The 17877-nt window shown below is 49.0% G+C and overlaps 1 protein-coding gene across 1 annotated transcript; it reads left to right on the top strand.

The window, feature by feature from the left end:
• The first annotated feature begins 589 nt into the window (after positions 1-589).
• Positions 590-2488, top strand: ID3 (inhibitor of DNA binding 3). The gene is made up of 3 exons (XM_027109778.1): positions 590-1249; positions 1364-1446; positions 2000-2488. The coding sequence occupies exons 1-2, from the start codon at positions 626-628 to the stop codon at positions 1421-1423; spliced, it is 684 nt and encodes a 227-aa protein (XP_026965579.1). The 5' UTR covers positions 590-625; the 3' UTR covers positions 1424-1446; positions 2000-2488.
• Positions 2489-17877: the final 15389 nt, after the last annotated feature.

A 17877-nucleotide genomic window follows, 5' to 3' on the forward strand; every position in this document is an offset into this window, starting at 1 on the left:
TTGCTGACCTAACGGGAGCTCCTAAAAAGGTTATTTAGAAATCATCCCTTCTGCACCCCCATTCAAAACCCTCTCCAAACTTCTAATCAAACTCACTTCCAAAATATAACTGGGCATATATTTGGCTCCTTATGGAGTGCATGGGGCCAGAGAATGGGAGCTCTCTTCCTTCCCCATGCAAAAAGCACGATTCAGGCTGCTGTCTTTTTTTTTTTTCTTTCCCCCTGTTGCTCAAATAAATAGTGTTCTTTGCTCAAACCCCCTTCCCCTCCTCCTTCTGCAATCTCAGCGCCTAGCCCAAATCTGTTTTCTTCATTGTAACCTCAGCTTCACCGCAATTAATTTTTTTCCCCTCTGGTCACAAGATAATTCCTGACGCCAGTGAGTCTGGAGGTCAGACGAACAGCAAATTGGGGAACAAGGCGGCACTAATTCCTTACAAGTTTCCCTTGAAAAATCTTTTGCTTACCAAAAAAAAAAAAAAAAAGCTTCTTTGCTGTTCGGGGATTTACGACCTCGGAGGACTGTGAGTTCGAACCAGTGTTGGGCTGTGGGTGGACTGGCAGGGGGCAGGGGAGCTCTAAGATCTGGGGCGCTGCCAGGAAAAGGCAAATTCTTAAAGTTAATGGTTTTAAGTGATTTTTTAAATCCTTTCTGGCAAAGAGGCCCGCCTCTCCTCTGTATCAGCGCTTCCTCATTCTTTGAATCCGCGGCTCCGCGGTATTCGGCGTCAGACCCGCCAGAGGAAGCCTGTTTGCAATTTACCCGGGCTGTGAACGCCCAGGGTCGACGGAGGCGGGGCCAAGGCGGGCTGTTTTGCATAAAGGGGCGTGCCTTCCAGGCGGGCTCTATAACTGCGGACCTCCGTGAGAGTGCGCGCGTTGCTAGCTGCTCAAGGGGTTCTTTGGCTTTTTTTCTTCTTTCGGCACTTCCAACCTCATTCCTCAATATGAAGGCGCTGAGCCCGGTGCGCGGCTGCTACGAGGCGGTGTGCTGCCTGTCGGAACGCAGCCTGGCCATCGCGCGGGGCCGCGGCAAGAGCCCGGCAGCTGAGGAGCCGCTGAGCCTGCTTGACGACATGAACCACTGCTACTCGCGTCTGCGGGAACTGGTACCCGGAGTCCCGCGAGGCACTCAGCTTAGCCAGGTGGAAATCCTGCAGCGCGTCATCGACTACATCCTCGACCTTCAGGTGGTCCTGGCCGAGCCCGCTCCTGGACCCCCAGACGGCCCGCATCTTCCCATCCAGGTGCGCGTGGGCGTGCTTGGAGCAGGGGCGGGGCTGAGCTCCAGGGCAGGGATGCTGCGGGACCCCTAGAACTTCCTAGCGCCGTGCATAACTCTCCCGTTTTCCTTCTCTCAGACAGCCGAGCTTGCTCCGGAACTTGTGATCTCCAACGACCAAAGGAGCTTCTGCCACTGACCTGGACGTCCTGGCGCCTCCAGGTAAGTATCCACGCCTTCTCCCGGAGGCGGGGAAGGGAGGGCAGCTGGTGCTTAAATGGCAAATCCTAGAGTTGGTAGGCCTTTTAAGGGATTACCGCGCCCCCTCGGTTTAGGGAAACCGAGTCCAGAGAGGTGCAAGTGACTTGTCCGTGGTCACATCAAATGAATGACGGAACCAGTTCCCATCCAGTGTTCGTTTCAACCTTAAACACACGGTGTCCCTGCCTTCCCTAGTGGCCAAAGACGCGAGAAAGTAGGCGCGGGTCCGACTAAATAAAATAGCCAGTCTGTTTGTAGCTTGGAGTCCTTAAAGGATCCGTGTTTTCCTCAGCCCCCTCCCAGCTAGTGTTAATTCCAAGAGGGAGGGATGGTGCAAGCTCCGCCTGTGGTCCTTTGGCGCCAACTGGGTGGGGGCAGCGTGGGGCGCGGAGTTATCAGCTGGAGGTAGAGACCAAGTTTCCTCCTTGGCGCCGGCCAGTCTGCGGCCGGCCCCCGCCTCGGCGCGCTCGGCGGAAACTGACGGCTCCCTGGTCTTCTTTCCTCCCCCGCCCAGAACGCAGGTGCTGGCGCCCGTTCCGCCTGGGACCCGGGACCCTCTACGGCCGGAAGCCCGAGGGCATGGATGGGCCCCAACCTCGCCCTGCCCACTTGACTTCCCCAAACCCCTGCCTCGAGGCTGGACCTGCGCCCGGGAGCGAAGGACTGTGAACTTGGGTGGCCTAAAGAGCCAGAGCTAGCTCTGGGCACCAGCTGGGCAACCTCCCCCAGCCCTCACCCCACCCCCAAGTTTAAAGACTGTCTTTCAGTGTGTGGAGGTGTATGGGGGGCGGGGCTGGCTGCTCTCCAAACTCTGGCAAGGCAGCGGTAGAGCTGGTCTTCTGGTCTCCTTGGAGAAAGGCTCTGTTGCCCTGATTATGAACTCTATAATAGAGTATTTAGCTTTTGTACCTTTTTTGCAGGAAGGTGACTTTCTGTAATCATGCGATGTATATTAAACTTTTTATAAAAGTTAACATTTTGCATAATAAACGGTTTTTAAACACTTGTGTATGTAATTTGATTCCTTAATGCTAACACTTTCGCACAAGACTGAATTTAGGGGGACTAAATTAATGTCTTGGAGCTTGGGGAAAGCAAACTTGCTTATTCCCTTAAAAGGGAGATGGGAGAATACCCAGCTAAGGCTGGGGAAGGGGGGGAGCCCCACATCCATTGGGTGCAAAGAAGAGCCTTGTCCTGTCTCATTTAACAAGTGAGGGAAGACTGGAGAAGGGAAGTGACTGGCACAAGCTCACCCAGCAAGTTGGGGGCTCAGGATAGAAATCGGGTCTCCTGAGTCTCAGTTCTTAAGTACTTTGAGAGCTGTTTTGCTAACTAGCAGATGGCTGTCTTCTTCAATGCCATTAATTATTCATGATGTCTTTCTAGCAGGGGATGTGGAAGAGAAGCCTCACCTGGTGCCCAGGAAGGGTTGGTGGTTGATAGACCCATTTCAGAATTGAATAAATGGATCATTGGGCTTGGTTTCATTTCCCTCTTCATGTTCTCTGTTTTAATTTTCTCTTGGGCTTTCAAAGTTGGAGAAAATAGGAGAGGGGTCTCTTCCCTCAAATCCTCAGCCACTCTGATCAGAAGGATTTTGGTGCTGGTTGGGAAATATGGGAACAAATTCCTCTACCAGCAGGTAGTTGAAGACTCTGAGCCTAGACTGGGAATTTGAGGAAGAGGCCCTACAGCCCTTGTTTCTGGTATATCCTTCTCATAACATCTCCATTGGGAGCCTATTCTGTAAGCATCTTTAGCCCTATTTCAGAAATGGAAAATTGAGACTCATGGATAATGGGTTGGAGCCAGGTTCACACAACCCCTTGAGAGGCAGAGATGGGGTTTTAACCTTAACTACAGTGACTATGACAGTAGTGGACGGGAGCAGGGTCTGAGACTGGCTATTCCATGGAGCCAGGCCTGAGAGTCAGGCAGAGGGCAAGACTCCCAAACCATGCCACCTTTGCCCCCACCTGGCACTTCCCCAGGTGGGTTCCACCAGGCACCTGGCCTCTCTAGACTCCTGTTTATGATATGATCTCACATGTGTGTTGGCCACTGGCATGAGTTACTTCAATATTTCATAACAAACAGGTCACGTCATCACCCACCTTCATGCCTTAACCCTGGTGAGCTTTCAGGGGCGAACAGGGGCATGTGGAGAGGAGGCAACCTTTGTCTCTGCAAACCACCCTCCTAGCTGACCAGTGTTCTTAACCTGTTTCCTGGTCTTCTCCAATGATCTGATGTAAGGTATGAATGCTCTCTTCAGAAGATACACACACAAACTTTGCCGGGCAATAGCATACCTCCAATGCCCTGGGAAGCCCTCACACCCCATGTGAGGAACTCTTGCTTCAAACCAAGTAAGTACAAGACCCAGGCTGGGTCTACCTTGGATCATTTGTTCGGTGTCCTCTGCTGGCTCTGGAGTCAGCCACACAAGGGTGCAAATCCTTGTCTGCCACATACTAGCAGTTGGACTGCAAGCTAGCAACTGCGTCTCTTCAGCCTCAGTTTCCACATCTGTGTGAGACTGCTGATATTGAGAAAACAGTTCTGAGGCACCCGGCCCCACATTACACCATTAATTGCAGTAAAGCCAGGCACTGAACTCAACGTCCTGTGCCCTTTCTGCCACAGTATGCTGCTTCCTGCTTGGAAGTTGTGGGACTGTGGAAGGCTAGGAAGAGCTGAATCGCTCATCTGCCACGTGAGCTTGAGCAAGACACCTCACCTCTCAAAGCCTCTCTCCTCCCTTGCTCAGCAGCTGGTCGTTCTTGTACTGCTGCCTCCCTGGACAGAGATAATGGTGGGAAAGTTCTTTGAAATGCATCACACACCTACAAGGTATTATTAAGCTAATTCCAAGGAAATTGCCTGTAAGGTCCTCCAAGACTGAGCTGGTCAGGTGGCTGGGACAAAAGCCGAAACCAGCACACCAATTCATTAGTCATTAGGGAGTGAAAGCAATTTGGCCCTAGGTGAGAAAACTCAGAGAGGATAGTTGTCTTCTGTCATAAACACCTATCAAATGCCTACCAGGTGCCAGGCTCTATTTTATCTTAATTTTTTCTAATCCTCACCACAACCTAGCAAAGTGGGTATCATTATTCCCATTTTACAGAGGAAACAGATTCAGAGAGGCTGATTAACTTGATCCAGGTCACAAAGCAAGGAAGTGCCACAGCAAGCCACCATCCAGCACCATCTAGCTTCGAAGTCCATGTTCTTACTTCTATTTCAGGCCAATTTTTTCCCCTCACCATTCCCTTTACCTGGCACATATTTGGTCCCCAGTAAGTTCTTGCTGAATGAAAGACATAAGCCCGCCCCAGGTCTCCCTCTTATTTGTGAAATGGGATGATGGTACTCCCTTTGCAGGTGTGTGGTTCGGATTAAAAATAACATGCGTAAAGCGTCTACCAGGCTCCCTGAAAATACAAGATTCACTATTAACTGAGTCTTACAGTTCACTATTGCATCAGCTCTGACAAACGGACTTTTGGAAGAGATTCTTACTGTGTAAATAAAAAAACAGGTTCAGAACAGGCGAAGTAACTTGCCCGTGGCCACACGGCTCCTAAGTAACAAAGCAGGGATTCAAATTCATGCCTGTGACACCGGAGATGGTGCCCTTTCCGAGAAGGCCAGTTACAGCTCTCCTTAGCTGTGGATGTGCCGGACAACCGTTAATTATGTCTTCCCGGTCTCATCACCTCTCACGGCTACCACTCTTCTCCATTCCCCAGGCTACATCCTAAATCCTCCTTTCGCTCTCTCTTTCTCGCAGAACTGCGCCTCCGGGTCCGCTTTGCCCGCTCCCTGCTCCTCTGGGAGAGGCGTTCCCCGCAGCCTCTTCTCTGCGCCGGGGCAGGGGCGGAGCCTCGGCCCACGTGGCCCAGAGCCCGGCTGGGCGGAGCCTAGCTGGCCCCGCCCCCAGCCCGACGACCCGCGCTCCCCCCGCGGGCCCTGGGGGCCGCTCGCAGGTGTTCGCTGGCGCCCGGATGTCTGAGCGCTGGCTCCGCTCTGGCTCCGGCTCCCTCCGCAGCCTGCGGGCGGGGCTCCCAGCCCATCCGGAGCCTCGCGGCGCCCCAGCCACTCTGCCAGCAGCGCGGCCTCCCGGTTCCCAGCCTCCCGGCCTGGGGGGCCCCCCACCCAGCGGAGTTGCTGACCCGACTGCTCTCCCGCTGCCCCCAGCTGCGCTCGGGCCGCTGCAGCCTCGGCGCGCCCCCACCCCGCTTCCTGCCTCGGCAGCTTTGCCCGGGCCGGGCTGCCGCCCTGGATCGCACCCCGTTCCTTCCTTCCTTCATTCTTTCAGGCAACTCGCATTCCTCGAGCGCCTGCGACGTGCCCCGCACAAGGCCTCTCCGACCTTCCGAGTGTGGCCCCAGGCCCACCGGGGTCCTCCGGGAAGCCTGTGCCCTCCGCCAAGCCTCTACCCTCCGCCCAGTCTCCCTCCCCACCCCGCCCGACTCTCCTCCCTGTCCTATTTCACTTGGAGTTTAGCATTTAATTGTTCTCTGATTATTTCTGCTGTTAAGGGTCAGTCAGTGGCAAGGTCAGGGGGTCACTTTGTGACCGAAATCAGGGGTCAGTCTGAAAGTAGAGTGAGGGGTCAGAGTGTGGCCAGAATTGGGGTTCAGCCAGACTGGCAAGGTTTGGAGATAGTGTGGGTAGAAGTTGGCAGCCTTCAGTCCGTGGCTGGGCTTAATAGACAGGGTGTGAGGGTTAGTCTGAATAGCATCATCGGCCAAGGCTAGTGAGTCAGTCTTTGGGTAGAGTCAGTGGACAGTCTGGATCAGGGTAGTAGGTCACCCAGAGACCAGGATTTAGGGGTTGCCTTTGGTAAGCCAGATAAGGGGAAGGGGGCGCTGTAGCTCTCTGAACTCGGATTCATATCCCTCTATGGCTGGGGGCTGACCATAGCCTCTCCCTGCATCACCCAGGCTGTGGAGCTGCCCTTCCAACTGGGACACTCCCTGTCCTCAATGCCACCCTGCTCCTACCTTGTCCCAGAGCCTGGAGGCAAAACCCTCCTTGGGCCAGACGGTGGTCAGACTGGCAGTAACACTGGCCGTGGCAGGGAGGCCTTGGGCTTCCAAGGGATCCGGCCTTGGAGCCACCCATGTTTAACAGGTAAGTTGATGCTCTTCCCTGTACCTTTCTGTCATTTGTTCATAAACCTAAAGGCTGTCAGGGATGGAAGGACCCTTAGAGGTCACACATGTGGCCCAAGAGGGGAAGGAGCCTGCTCAGGGACACACAGCAAATTCGTGGTCAAGACAGAACTTGAGGGAATTCCCTGGCGGTCCAGTGGTTAGGACTCAGCACTTTCACTACCATGACCCAGGTTCAATCCCTGGTGGGGGAACTAATATCCCGCAAGCTTGGCCAAAAAAAAAAGACAGGACTTGAACCCATGCCTCCTAACTTTGTATCTAGGAAACTTCGTGTGATACTCTGCCTCCCCAGAGCAAGGATTGTTACTCCCACTTTAGAGGTGGGGCAGCTGAGGCCCTGAGAGTCTTCAGGAATCACACAGCTCTCACAGAGGGACTGCCGGGGGCTGGTGGACTGCGCAGACCCCCACATGAGGATGTGGAAATGTGAAGTCAGGGAATGGTGACTCCCTAAAGCATTGTCTCCTTGTCATTGCCACCCAGCCCCCTCCCTCGCGCCCTCATTAGGAGCAAATGAAACAAGGGTGGCCAAGTGAAGCCAGGGAGGAGAGAGAACACTTTTTAAGAACTGCGGGGGAAGAGCTCAGCTGGGTTCTTATGGAAGCATATGGAACTCATTACCCTAAGTCGAGGTGGTCGCTGGCCAGCTGGCCGATGGTCAGTTTGGGGCTAAAAGTGTGTGTTGTGTGGCAATGGGGGTACCCAAGGCAGACTCCCCAGAATAACCTGCCTGCTCACCGATCCAGGTTCTTCCTGAACCTGGTTTTGTTTCCAGCCTATGCCATTTTTAGCATTTAAAAAAAAAAAGAAAAGATTTCAAGACACTGGGTACTCGGCCACTATAGGTTCTGCGGGGAGGAGACAAGTACTTAGGGACCGTCAAGACAGTCCCCTCCACCACCGCTCACACACATCTCTTCCCCACCAGGGCCCCTGGCAGTTCTTGCATTGGGTCCAGATGCATGAAGTGTTGATCCCAGCTTCCATCCAGGGTTCATCCAGGTGGGCCCTGAGGGACCTAAATGTTGGTCCTGACTCCTGTCCATCACATTTCCCTCGAAAAGTTTGACTCCACATTCAAAGACAGCAGCAAGAAAGTGTTCAAAAGAGGCCATTCACTAGTACACAGCATTTTAGTCTATGTGGTAATGTGAGACCGGGGCACTGCCTCCATTTCACCCCTGTGAGGCTCACAGATATTAAGGGATCTGCCAAAGGTCCCTGGAGTAAGTGTCAGAGCCCAGGTCTCCAACATAGCTTCCACATCCAGTCCTGTTGATGTCTGCAGTTTTTAATTTTATTTAATTTTATATATATTTTTGGTCGTGCCGCACGGCTTGCAGGATCTTAGTTCCCTAGCCAGGGACTGAACGCGAGCCACAGCAGTGAAAGCGCCGAGTCCTAGCCACTGGACCGCCAGGGAATTCCCTGCAGTTCTTTTAACTTTGTACAAACCAATGGTCACACAGAATTGGCCTCAGCCAGACCCCACAGCCCTCCCGTACTTTCTGTGAGTTTGGGAATCAGACAGATGCTGGCTGAAATCCTAGCTTTGTCATGTATTAGCTATGCCATCACAGGTAAGTTATTTATCCTCTCAGAGCCTTAGATGGCTGCTGTGATGTTTAAAGCAGACAACATATGTAAAGCGCCTGGCACTTGGTAGGCCCTGGGTGATGCCATCCGCAGAGCTTGCTGGGTATGGTTGTCAGATTCCTCATCTTTCCGGGTGGCAGTATTGTTGGCATAATCCAATCCCAGCATCTCAGCACTGCCTGTCTAGCATGTGTGTTCTTCAGAGGCCTTTCACACATCCACAGGAGTATCTGATCAGCAGGACAGCTTGGTGCCTTGAGGAATAGTGCAGGGGCTTAAAAAGCAGGGCTGCAGTCCAGCATCTCCACTCCCAGGCTCTGCCACCTTGGACAAGCTCCTTTACTTCTCTGAACCTCAGAGAACCAGCACAGAGCCACCACAGAGTCCTGCTGAGTATTTAGTGAGGAACTAAAGGTAAAGCACTGAGAAGCCTGCCAGCACATGGAGGCACTCAGTAAGTCACAGATGGAGTTAGGAATAGTCCCGTTTCACAGATGGAGAAACTGGAGTCCCAGAGGGGGTAAGCAACTCATCCAATGTCATAGGGAAAGACCCCCTCACAGACCTAGAGATTAAAAACCAGATCTTCACACTCCCAGTCCGTGCCCAGCTACTACGTTCTCATTATTGGGATTTGTAATTATTTCATGACAAATGTGTTTTCAGCTGGTGGAAGGACAGAGCTTTAGACGCAGGCCCAGCCTGAGCCAGAGCCAGCTTACTCATGAAAGCACCCCTTTTTAGAAGAGAATGGGGGGTGGGGTTTGGGGTAGGAAGGACATGACCCAGAGGCCAGAGGACCTGGAGGCCGAACGTGGCAGGAGATCTGTGATCAGACAGACCTGTGTCTGCTACGTCTTAGCTGTGTGACCACCTCTCTGAGCCTCAGTTTTTCATCTGAAACTCCCAATAGTACCTCTTTCCTAAGGTTGTTGTAGGAATTAAATAAGACAGCAGAGATAGAGTACCTGGCACAGATGAGATGCTTGAACTTGGCAGCCCTTATAATTTTATCAAGATCTAGTGGGGCAGGACCCACCTGCTTCTTTGTCATCAGCCTCATCTGTGAATCTTTTTGGATTTTTTTTTTTTTTTTTTTGGCCCTGCCACGCAGCATGTGGGATCTTAGTTCCCTGACCAGGGATCTAACCCGCACCCCCCTGCCTTGGAAGCATGGAGTTTTAACCACCGGACCGCCAGGGAAGTCCCTGTGAATCTTTTAGTAAACTTTCAATTGAACATACAATATTTGGCTACTGAAATGCCTATGAGTGCCTGCAGTCCCCCACTAGCAGTGTGAACTTGGACAAATTCCTTAGCTTCCTTCATCCTCAGTGTCTGCACCTATAAAATGGGGATAATAAAAGTCCCTACTTTGTGAGGATTAAATTAGTTAACACACAGCACTCTCAGTCTAATGCTTGACACGTAATAGGAACCCCCCCAAGTGCTAGCTGTCATTCCTTATCTTAGCATACCATGTGAAGTGTGTTCTCATACATTCTATAGCCTTCTGTGCTTTTATATAGAATCATAATGTCTCAATTTTTAAAAAATAAAATTGACATTTCAGGAAGAAGTACAGATAAGTAATATGGTTTTGTGAGACCCAGAGCCCAGCCAGTTTCACACACAGCCACACGTGTGCGTGTACACACACACATACATGAAGACACACGCACACACACTGTGAAGAAGGCCATGCTGTGCTGTGCTGCTTCCTCTTACCTTGGAGAGCTGCCTGCACCTCCCTCCCACTCACTGTGCTCTGTGGAGGGAGACAAGAAGCTGTGCTCACCCCTCAGCAGGAGATTTCCTTGGCAAAACTGACCTAGGAGGAAGCCCTGGCTCTAGCTGGTAACCTGAGTATCAGAGCCCAGGTCTCAGTCCTCGTTCTCTCCCCTCCTTGCTGTGCACTAGCTTCACCTCTCTGAGCTTTGGCTTCTCATCTGTGAAGGGGGGCTAACCGTTTCTACCTTTCAGGGCTGCTGTGAGGATTAGAGAAATGCACAAAAAGTGCCTGGCACGTAGTCATTGCTCCATAAGTGAGAGTTCTTCAAAGCCTGGCTGGTTTTTTAACTCAGTAAGAGGTATCTTTTTTATATTCTTTAATAAAACAGGATTATGGTCTTTGTACCTTATATAATTAATACACTTTATTGCTTTGTTTTTCTTTATTGCTTTTTAAACACATCTGTTAATCCAATAAAGGTGGTTTTCCTCCTAAAACTATCTTCTTTCCTCTTTGATTCATATTTTACAATGTCTGGGCAAGTCATTGGAGCCCACTGAGCCTCAGTTTCCTTATCTCTAAAATGGGAAAAATGCCTTCCTCATGAGATTGTTTTGAGAATTCAGTGAGATGGTGCATGTAGAAGTGGTTTGTACATTGTAAAGTCCAGCAGGTGTAAGAGATTATTTTTTGCACCCCACCCTTTCCCTCTCACTAGGCTGAATTCCTCAAAGACAGGAGGGAGTTTTATTTACCTTTGTATCCCCTGCATTGAATGTGTAGCAGTAAATTTAATAAAAACAGTAGTGGTGATAAGAACTTTCATTTCCTGAATACTTACTGTGTGCAAGACTCTGGGCTAAGTGCATCTTAATGGAAGGATGAGTGATAGACATTTAAAAGTTTTTGATTCCCTCTGCTGATTATTTATTTATTTTAAAAATTGTATTTATTTATTTATTTGGTTGCACCGGGTCTTAGTTGTGGCAGGTGGGCTCTTTAGTTGCAGCACGTGGGCTCCTTAGTTGCAGCATGCGAACTCTTAGTTGCATCATGCAGGTAGGATCTCGTTCCCTGACCAGGGATCAAGTTTGGGCTCCTTGCATTGGGAGCGCAGAGTCCCATCCACTGCGCCACCAGGGAAGTCCCTCTGCTGATTATTTAAAGGTGAAGGGATTGTTTTACTTCTCCCTTCAGCAAGTTCTGTCTTCCATTCTGCAGGCAAATTATTTTTATTTTGGGGTCTTATACATTGGCTGGCCAATCCAGTTGAATAACCATAATAGCAATCTTTAGTTTCCTTATCTATAAAATGGGGCTAACGATCAACTTAACCTCATTTAAACGTGTCCCATAAGTGACAATAACTTTCCCTTACTCCTTCCTTTCCTCTCCACCTAGACACACCCTTTCCTTGGAGAAGAAGCTGGTGACAGGACAAGGTGATTAAACTGGGTGGCAGAGAGCTGAGTCCCTTCAGTTCTCTGTGCTTTTTTTCTTTTTTTCTTTTGGCTGTTCCCTGAGGCTTGTGGGATCCTAGTTCCCCCACTGGGGATCAAACCCGCGTCCTCAGTAGTGAAAAGCAGGGAGTCCTAACCACTGGACCGCCAGGGAATTCCCTCTCTGTGCTTTTGTTTCTTTTGTTAATCAGGGTGGCAGATCTTTCTGGAATAACTCCCTGATTCTGAGACCCTGCATGTCCCGCCTCCTAAATAATCTCCCTTTTCTGCCGTAGCTCCAAAGATTCAACTCACCCAAGTGCCACATGCCCCCTATGATCATGTGCTGTACATTACAAGTTCCTTTAAGTCCTGGGAGGCAGAGTTGTGTGTTCAGGGTTTGATTTCTATCTTTCCAAGCATTTTCTTATCATCATTTCATCTCATCCTTGATAAACCTTTCAAAGTCCCCAAGTCACACATGGGGCAGCTAGGACCCAGAGAGGAGAAGGGCCTTGGTTAAGGCCACAGAGTGAGTGACAGAGCTGGTCCTATGACCCGGATATGCTATGAGCCCATCTGAGCTCAGGTCCTCTCTGAGCATCTTGACACCAGGCTTTGTGCTTAATGCTTCCTCACAGTAATTTTATAAAGCAGGTGCTGCCCCCACTTTCCAGATGAGGAAACTGAGACTCAGGCAGGTAAAATAACTTGTCCAAGTCAGAATCATGATATAATCAGGGCTGACACCAAAGTGTGTGCTTTTTATTGAACACCCTGTGGCCTCTGCAGCTTTGCTGTCTTGGAGCCTGAAAGATGGCCTCTCCCAAGTCTCTGCAGCAGTAGTGTTGTACCCATACTAAGGAGTGATTGCCAAGGCTGACCCCGTGCCCCAGCCTCTCAGCCCCAGCAGCCGGGGCCAGGAGAGTCACAGAGCAGGGCACACAAGGGCCCTGCTGCAGCAGTGATCTGCATGGAGGGCCCCCCCCATCCCTAAAGCCCATTGTCTCCCCACGAGACAATACAGATAAAGGACCCAGCCTAGTGGTCTGCCAGCATCAATCTGTAACCATGGAAATCCCTAGGGAGACAATTTCAAAGCCCTCCCTGCCACCCTTCACCCTGCAGCTGTGGCTCCAGGAGCCCGGCCTCCAGCAGAAGGGGCACTACTGATAATCACCACCCCCCACCACTGCCACCACAAAATGGGACACAGCTGGGCTCCCCACAACATACATCCTCCCAGAACGGGTGTTGGCAAAGGGGCCTTGGATGCGTTTAAGGCCTAAACCTTATTTCTTTTGCAAGAAAGTTAGTTCTGTGAGGTTCTGCACTGGTGAGATGTCATTGATTACAGGGTTGGACACAGGGAAAGTAAGGTCTCAGCGGAATTCTTAACCATGGAACCAGGGCCTGGGAAGATATTAGGTCTTCAGCGCACGATTTCCCCCTGGTGGCCAGTTGCTGCAATTGTCAGCTTCGGCTCTCAAGAGGAACAAAAATTATTACCTCTTTTTCCTTGGAATCTAGTGTGTTCCAGACGCCCACACGCAGATCTAATCCTCACAGCCACTCTGAGATGTGGGTGTTCTTATCTTACTTATACATGCTGAAGCCAAGGCTTTCAGACGATATCCAGAAGGAAGGAAAGGTAGCAGAGTGGTTGAGAGGGTGAACCCAGACTGGCCTGGCTCAAAACCTGCTCCACCATCACCAGCCCTATGATCTTGGGAAAAGCACCTAAACTCTCTGAGTCTCAGTTTCTTCATATGTAAAGTGGGAGTGATAACAATACACACTTCATAAGGACGTTATGAGTATTATTTATAAGCCTTAAGAACAGTGACTGGCACATAGTAAATAAAATTCTGTGCCCTGATGCTTCTTAAGCTGTGTGCCTTCAGGCATATCTTGAACTACTCCTGGCCTCAGTTCTTTCACCTGTGAAGTGGGGCTAATTGTGGCTTCTTCTTAGGGCTGTGGTACCACTTCTTTGTAACTGAAGTGGATTTGGGGTATGAACATACTTGCTTTACCACTATTCGCATCATTTTTATCTGCATTTTGGGGGAGGAATGATCATGGGGGCAGAGGGATGGGCAGAGGGATACTTCTCCTCTCTCCATAAACCAGGAGTAGGAGATACCTGAGAATTCTGACCCTGGCGACCTCTTTGGCTTGCAGAGTCACAGAGCCTCTGACAGTGGCCAAGTGGCCTCTCAACTATTCCAAAAATCTTTCACTGAGTTCAGTTCAATAAGCAATTCTTGGGCTTCTATTCCACGATGGGCACTGGGCTGGATACTGGGGTGTGAAGATAAAGAAGACGAGGAGTGACTTAAATCTGGTGGGGAAAGACAGAACAGAAAAACAATTACAATATGAAATGATGACAGATTGAGATTCCTAACAGGAGGTGGGGAGCAGGGATCAGAGTCAGCTTCTGAGAAATGGGTGCTGTAAGCTATCACCACCCATACTCATACTGTGGCCAATACCACTTGGACTCCAAAGACTGCATGTCTTGCTTATTTCAAAATACTTCTGAGTCTTATTTTTTTATGTTAATAATTGATCTGGATTCTTGATGTTGCTGTCCCAGGCTTCAATTCTGTTCAACTAAAGAGTTAAAATACACCCATTTAAAAAAAAATTTTATTTTATATTGGAGCATAGTTAATTAACAATGTTGTGTTAGTTTCAGGTGTATAGCAAAGTGGTTCAGTTTTACATATACATGTATCTATTCTTTTTCAAGTTCTTTTCCCATTTAGGTTATTACAGAATATTGAGCAGCGTTCCCTGTGCTATACAGTAGGTCCTTGTTGGTTATCTGTTTTAAATATATCACTGTGTACATGTCAGTCCCAGACTCCCAATCTATCCCAACCCCTGGTTACCACCTTCCTTCCTGGTAACCATAAGTTCATTCTGTAAGTCTGTGAGTCTGTTTCTGTCTTGTAAATAAGTTCATGTGTATCTTTTTTTTAGATTCCACATGTAAGCAATATCATATTATATTTGTCTTTGTCTGACTTACTTCACTTACTATGATAATCTCCAGGTCCACCCATGTTGCTGCAAATGGCATTATTTCATTCGTTTTAATGGAGGAGTAATATTCAGTTGTATATATGTACCACATCCTCTTTATCCATTCATCTGTCAATGGAAAATACACCCATTTTTACTAAGCATTGAGATCACATGTGCATATAGGGTATACAGCATTCTCAATGAGCTGTGTATCTGAGAAACTTGTGTCTGAGAGCAGACCTTTTTTTTCCTGGTAGAAGAGGTGGAGAGAAGCATCCCAAGCAGAGAGAATACCGTGAGCTTACAGGGAGAGCAGGGAGGTCAGAGGGGTTGTCGGAAAAAGTGTGTTTTATGAGAGCCTAAGGTCCCTGTGTGAAGGATGCTGAAGATCAGAGGGGCTGGCAGGGGGTGGGGTGGTCAGGCCATGCTGGGAGCTATTTGCAAGACCATAAGCAAATGTGTGTTTTAAAGAGTTACTTCGGGGGACTTCCCGGGACTTCCCTGGTGGTCCAGTGGTAAAGAATCCGCCTTACAATGCAGGGGACGTGGGTTCGATCCCTGGTCAGGGAACTAAGATCCCACTTGCAACGGGGCAACTAAGTCCGCGTGCCACAACTACTGAGCTCACTCACCTCAGCTAGAGAGCCCCCATGCCTCAAACTTCAGAGCCCACACGCTCTGGAACCTGCGCACCACAACTGGAGAAGAGAAAACCCGCCGCCACAACTAGAGAGAAGCCCACGTGCAGCATCGAAATATCCCACATGCATCAACGGAGATCCTGCGTGCTGCAAGCAACTAAGACCCGACGCAGCCAAAAATAAATAAATTAAATAAATAAATAATAAATAAATCTTTTTTAAAAACCCTAAAGAGTTCCTTCGGGAAAAGGAGGGAATAAATTGATAATCCCATGAATTGTAGGTTGTGCTTCCCCAAGCTCCTCTGGGCACCTCTACAGGGACCTAAATCCGATTGTCCTCCTCCAATGAGACCCACAAGACTCAACATCTGTGAAAAACATCTACAGGGTCTGGAAACATTTGGAAAGAATTTGGCCAATCTGGTAGCCCTGGCCTTCCCAGCGGGGCTGCATCTTTCACATTCTTTTTCTCCTCCCTAAGTCCATAGGGGGTTAACTTGTTAATAGATAGCCTCGCAGGCTTTGGGCAGGTACTGGAGTTCACCGCTAGATGGCAGCCTTAACCCTTCAACCCCACCAGCTTCCACCCAAAGGCCAGAGAGAAGGGAAAATGAACTAAGAAATATGAAGGATGTGCAACCACCCTTTCAGGTGCTCGTCATCACCTCCATTTTATAGATTAGAAAACTAAGCCTCTAGGAGGTGAAGCCACCAGTCCAAAGTCACACAGATAGGTGGGCATAGTGGAACTTAGCCTCTCTAAGCTTCAGTTTCCTCATCTGTAAAATGAAACCGACCCACACGGGCAACACTAATCAACTTTCTGTCTCTATAGGTTTGCCTATTCTAGACACCTCACATAAATGTAATAATATAATATGTAGCCTTTTGTGTCTGGTTTCTTTCATTTAGCATAATGTTTTCAAGACTCAACAACATTGTAGCACGTATCAGTACTTCATTTCTTTTTTGCTTTGTTTTGTTTTAATTAATTTATTTATTTATTTGGCTGCCTCGGGTCTTAGTCACAGCATGCAGAATCTTTGTTGCGGCATGCAGGATCTTTAGTTGTGCGTGTGGGCTTAGTTGCCCAACGGCTTGTAGGAGTCTTAGTTCCCCAAGCAGGGATCAAACCCACATCCCCTGCATTGGAAGGCAGATTCTTAACCACTGGACCACCAGGGAAGTCCCCTTCATTTCTTTTTATGACTGAATAATATCCCTCTGTATGGATATACCACATTTATTTAAGCAGTCATCAGTTGATGGACATTTGGGTTGTTTCCAAGTTTTGCTTATTATGAATAATGCTGCTATGAAAACATCAGTTCTCTTGGGAATACATCTAGGAGTGGAATTCCTAGGTCATATGGTAACTCTGTGTATAACTTTTTGAGGAACTGCCAAACCGTTTTCCAACGTTGCTGCACCAATTTACATTCCCACCAGCAATATATTGAGGGCTCCGATTTCTACATGTCCTGGCCAATACTTGTTATTGTCATTCTTTTTTTTTTTTTTTGCGGCACTCGGACCTCTCACTGTTGTGGCCTCTCCCGTTGCGGAGCACAGGCTCCGGACGCGCAGGCTCAGCGGCCATGGCTCACGGGCCCAGCCGCTCCGCAGCATGTGGGATCCTCCCGGACCGGGGCACGAACCCGCGTCCCCTGCATGGGCAGGCGGACTCTCAACCACTGCGCCACCAGGGAAGCCCTGTCATTCTTTTTGATTATAGCCATTCTAGTATGTGTGAATCTTGTGGGGGTTTTTTTTGGCCTCTCCGCGCGGCATGCAGAATCTTAGTTCCCTGATCAGGGATCAAACCCATGCCCCCGGCCGTGAAAGTGCGGAGTCCTAACCACTGGACCACCAGGGAAGTCCCTCTTGTTGTGGCTTTGATTTTCACTTCTTAATGTCTAATGATATTGGGCACCTTTTTATGTGCTTATTGGCCTCTGTATGTCTTCTTTGGAGAATTGTCCATTCAAATACTTTATCTTCTCAATACATTTTGGTAATATTATGCCAAATGTGTTCACACATACACACACAGACACACACACAGAGCACATTCTCGTACCATCCCAGATTTACTTCAACTATCACAACAGCTCTATGAGGAAGCCATGATTTGCGCCACTTTTCAGGTGAAGAAACTGAGGCTCAGAGTAGTGCAATGATATGCCCAAAAGCCCACAGCTTACGGAGTGTCAGGGCCCAGAGTTTTACTTACTTAACAAACATTCATATAGTATTTACTATGTGCCAGTCCAGAGCACCTGTGAACCTCACATTCCAACAGTTTTCCAGTGAAAGGATCATTATCAATAGCAGAACTTCTCTGAAGCAGCAACTTCTTTTTTTTAAAAAAAAACAAAACAAAACTTTTTCTCTCCAATTACCAAAGTAACACATTTTAGAATAGTTGGAAAAGACTTTACAGAGAAGCACAAATATGATGGAGCAGAGATTTTTTTCCTTCTTCCTTCCCACAGCTCTGATTTGGCTTCTGTCTGATTTTGGATTTATGTGAACAGGTAACACAGTGGGGAGCCCCAGAACAGGAGGTCTGTGCCTTCAGGAAGTTTCTATCAAGCAATTTGTATTTTGAAAAGTAGGGCTTTGAGTAGAAGGTATCAGAGGCATTTTTCAGGAGAAGATATACCAGGGATGAGGTACACCAGCTGCGATGGAAGCTTGCTTTGGTTTGGGGGCTTTTCTAGGGCTTTTGGGTCTGGCTGGAACAGGGCTTTCTCC

The sequence above is a fragment of the Aethalodelphis obliquidens genome, unplaced genomic scaffold (assembly GCF_003676395.1).
Source record: "Aethalodelphis obliquidens isolate GAN/ISIS:26980383/991018 unplaced genomic scaffold, ASM367639v1 scaffold9, whole genome shotgun sequence".
Classification (NCBI taxonomy): Eukaryota; Metazoa; Chordata; class Mammalia; order Artiodactyla; family Delphinidae; genus Aethalodelphis; species Aethalodelphis obliquidens.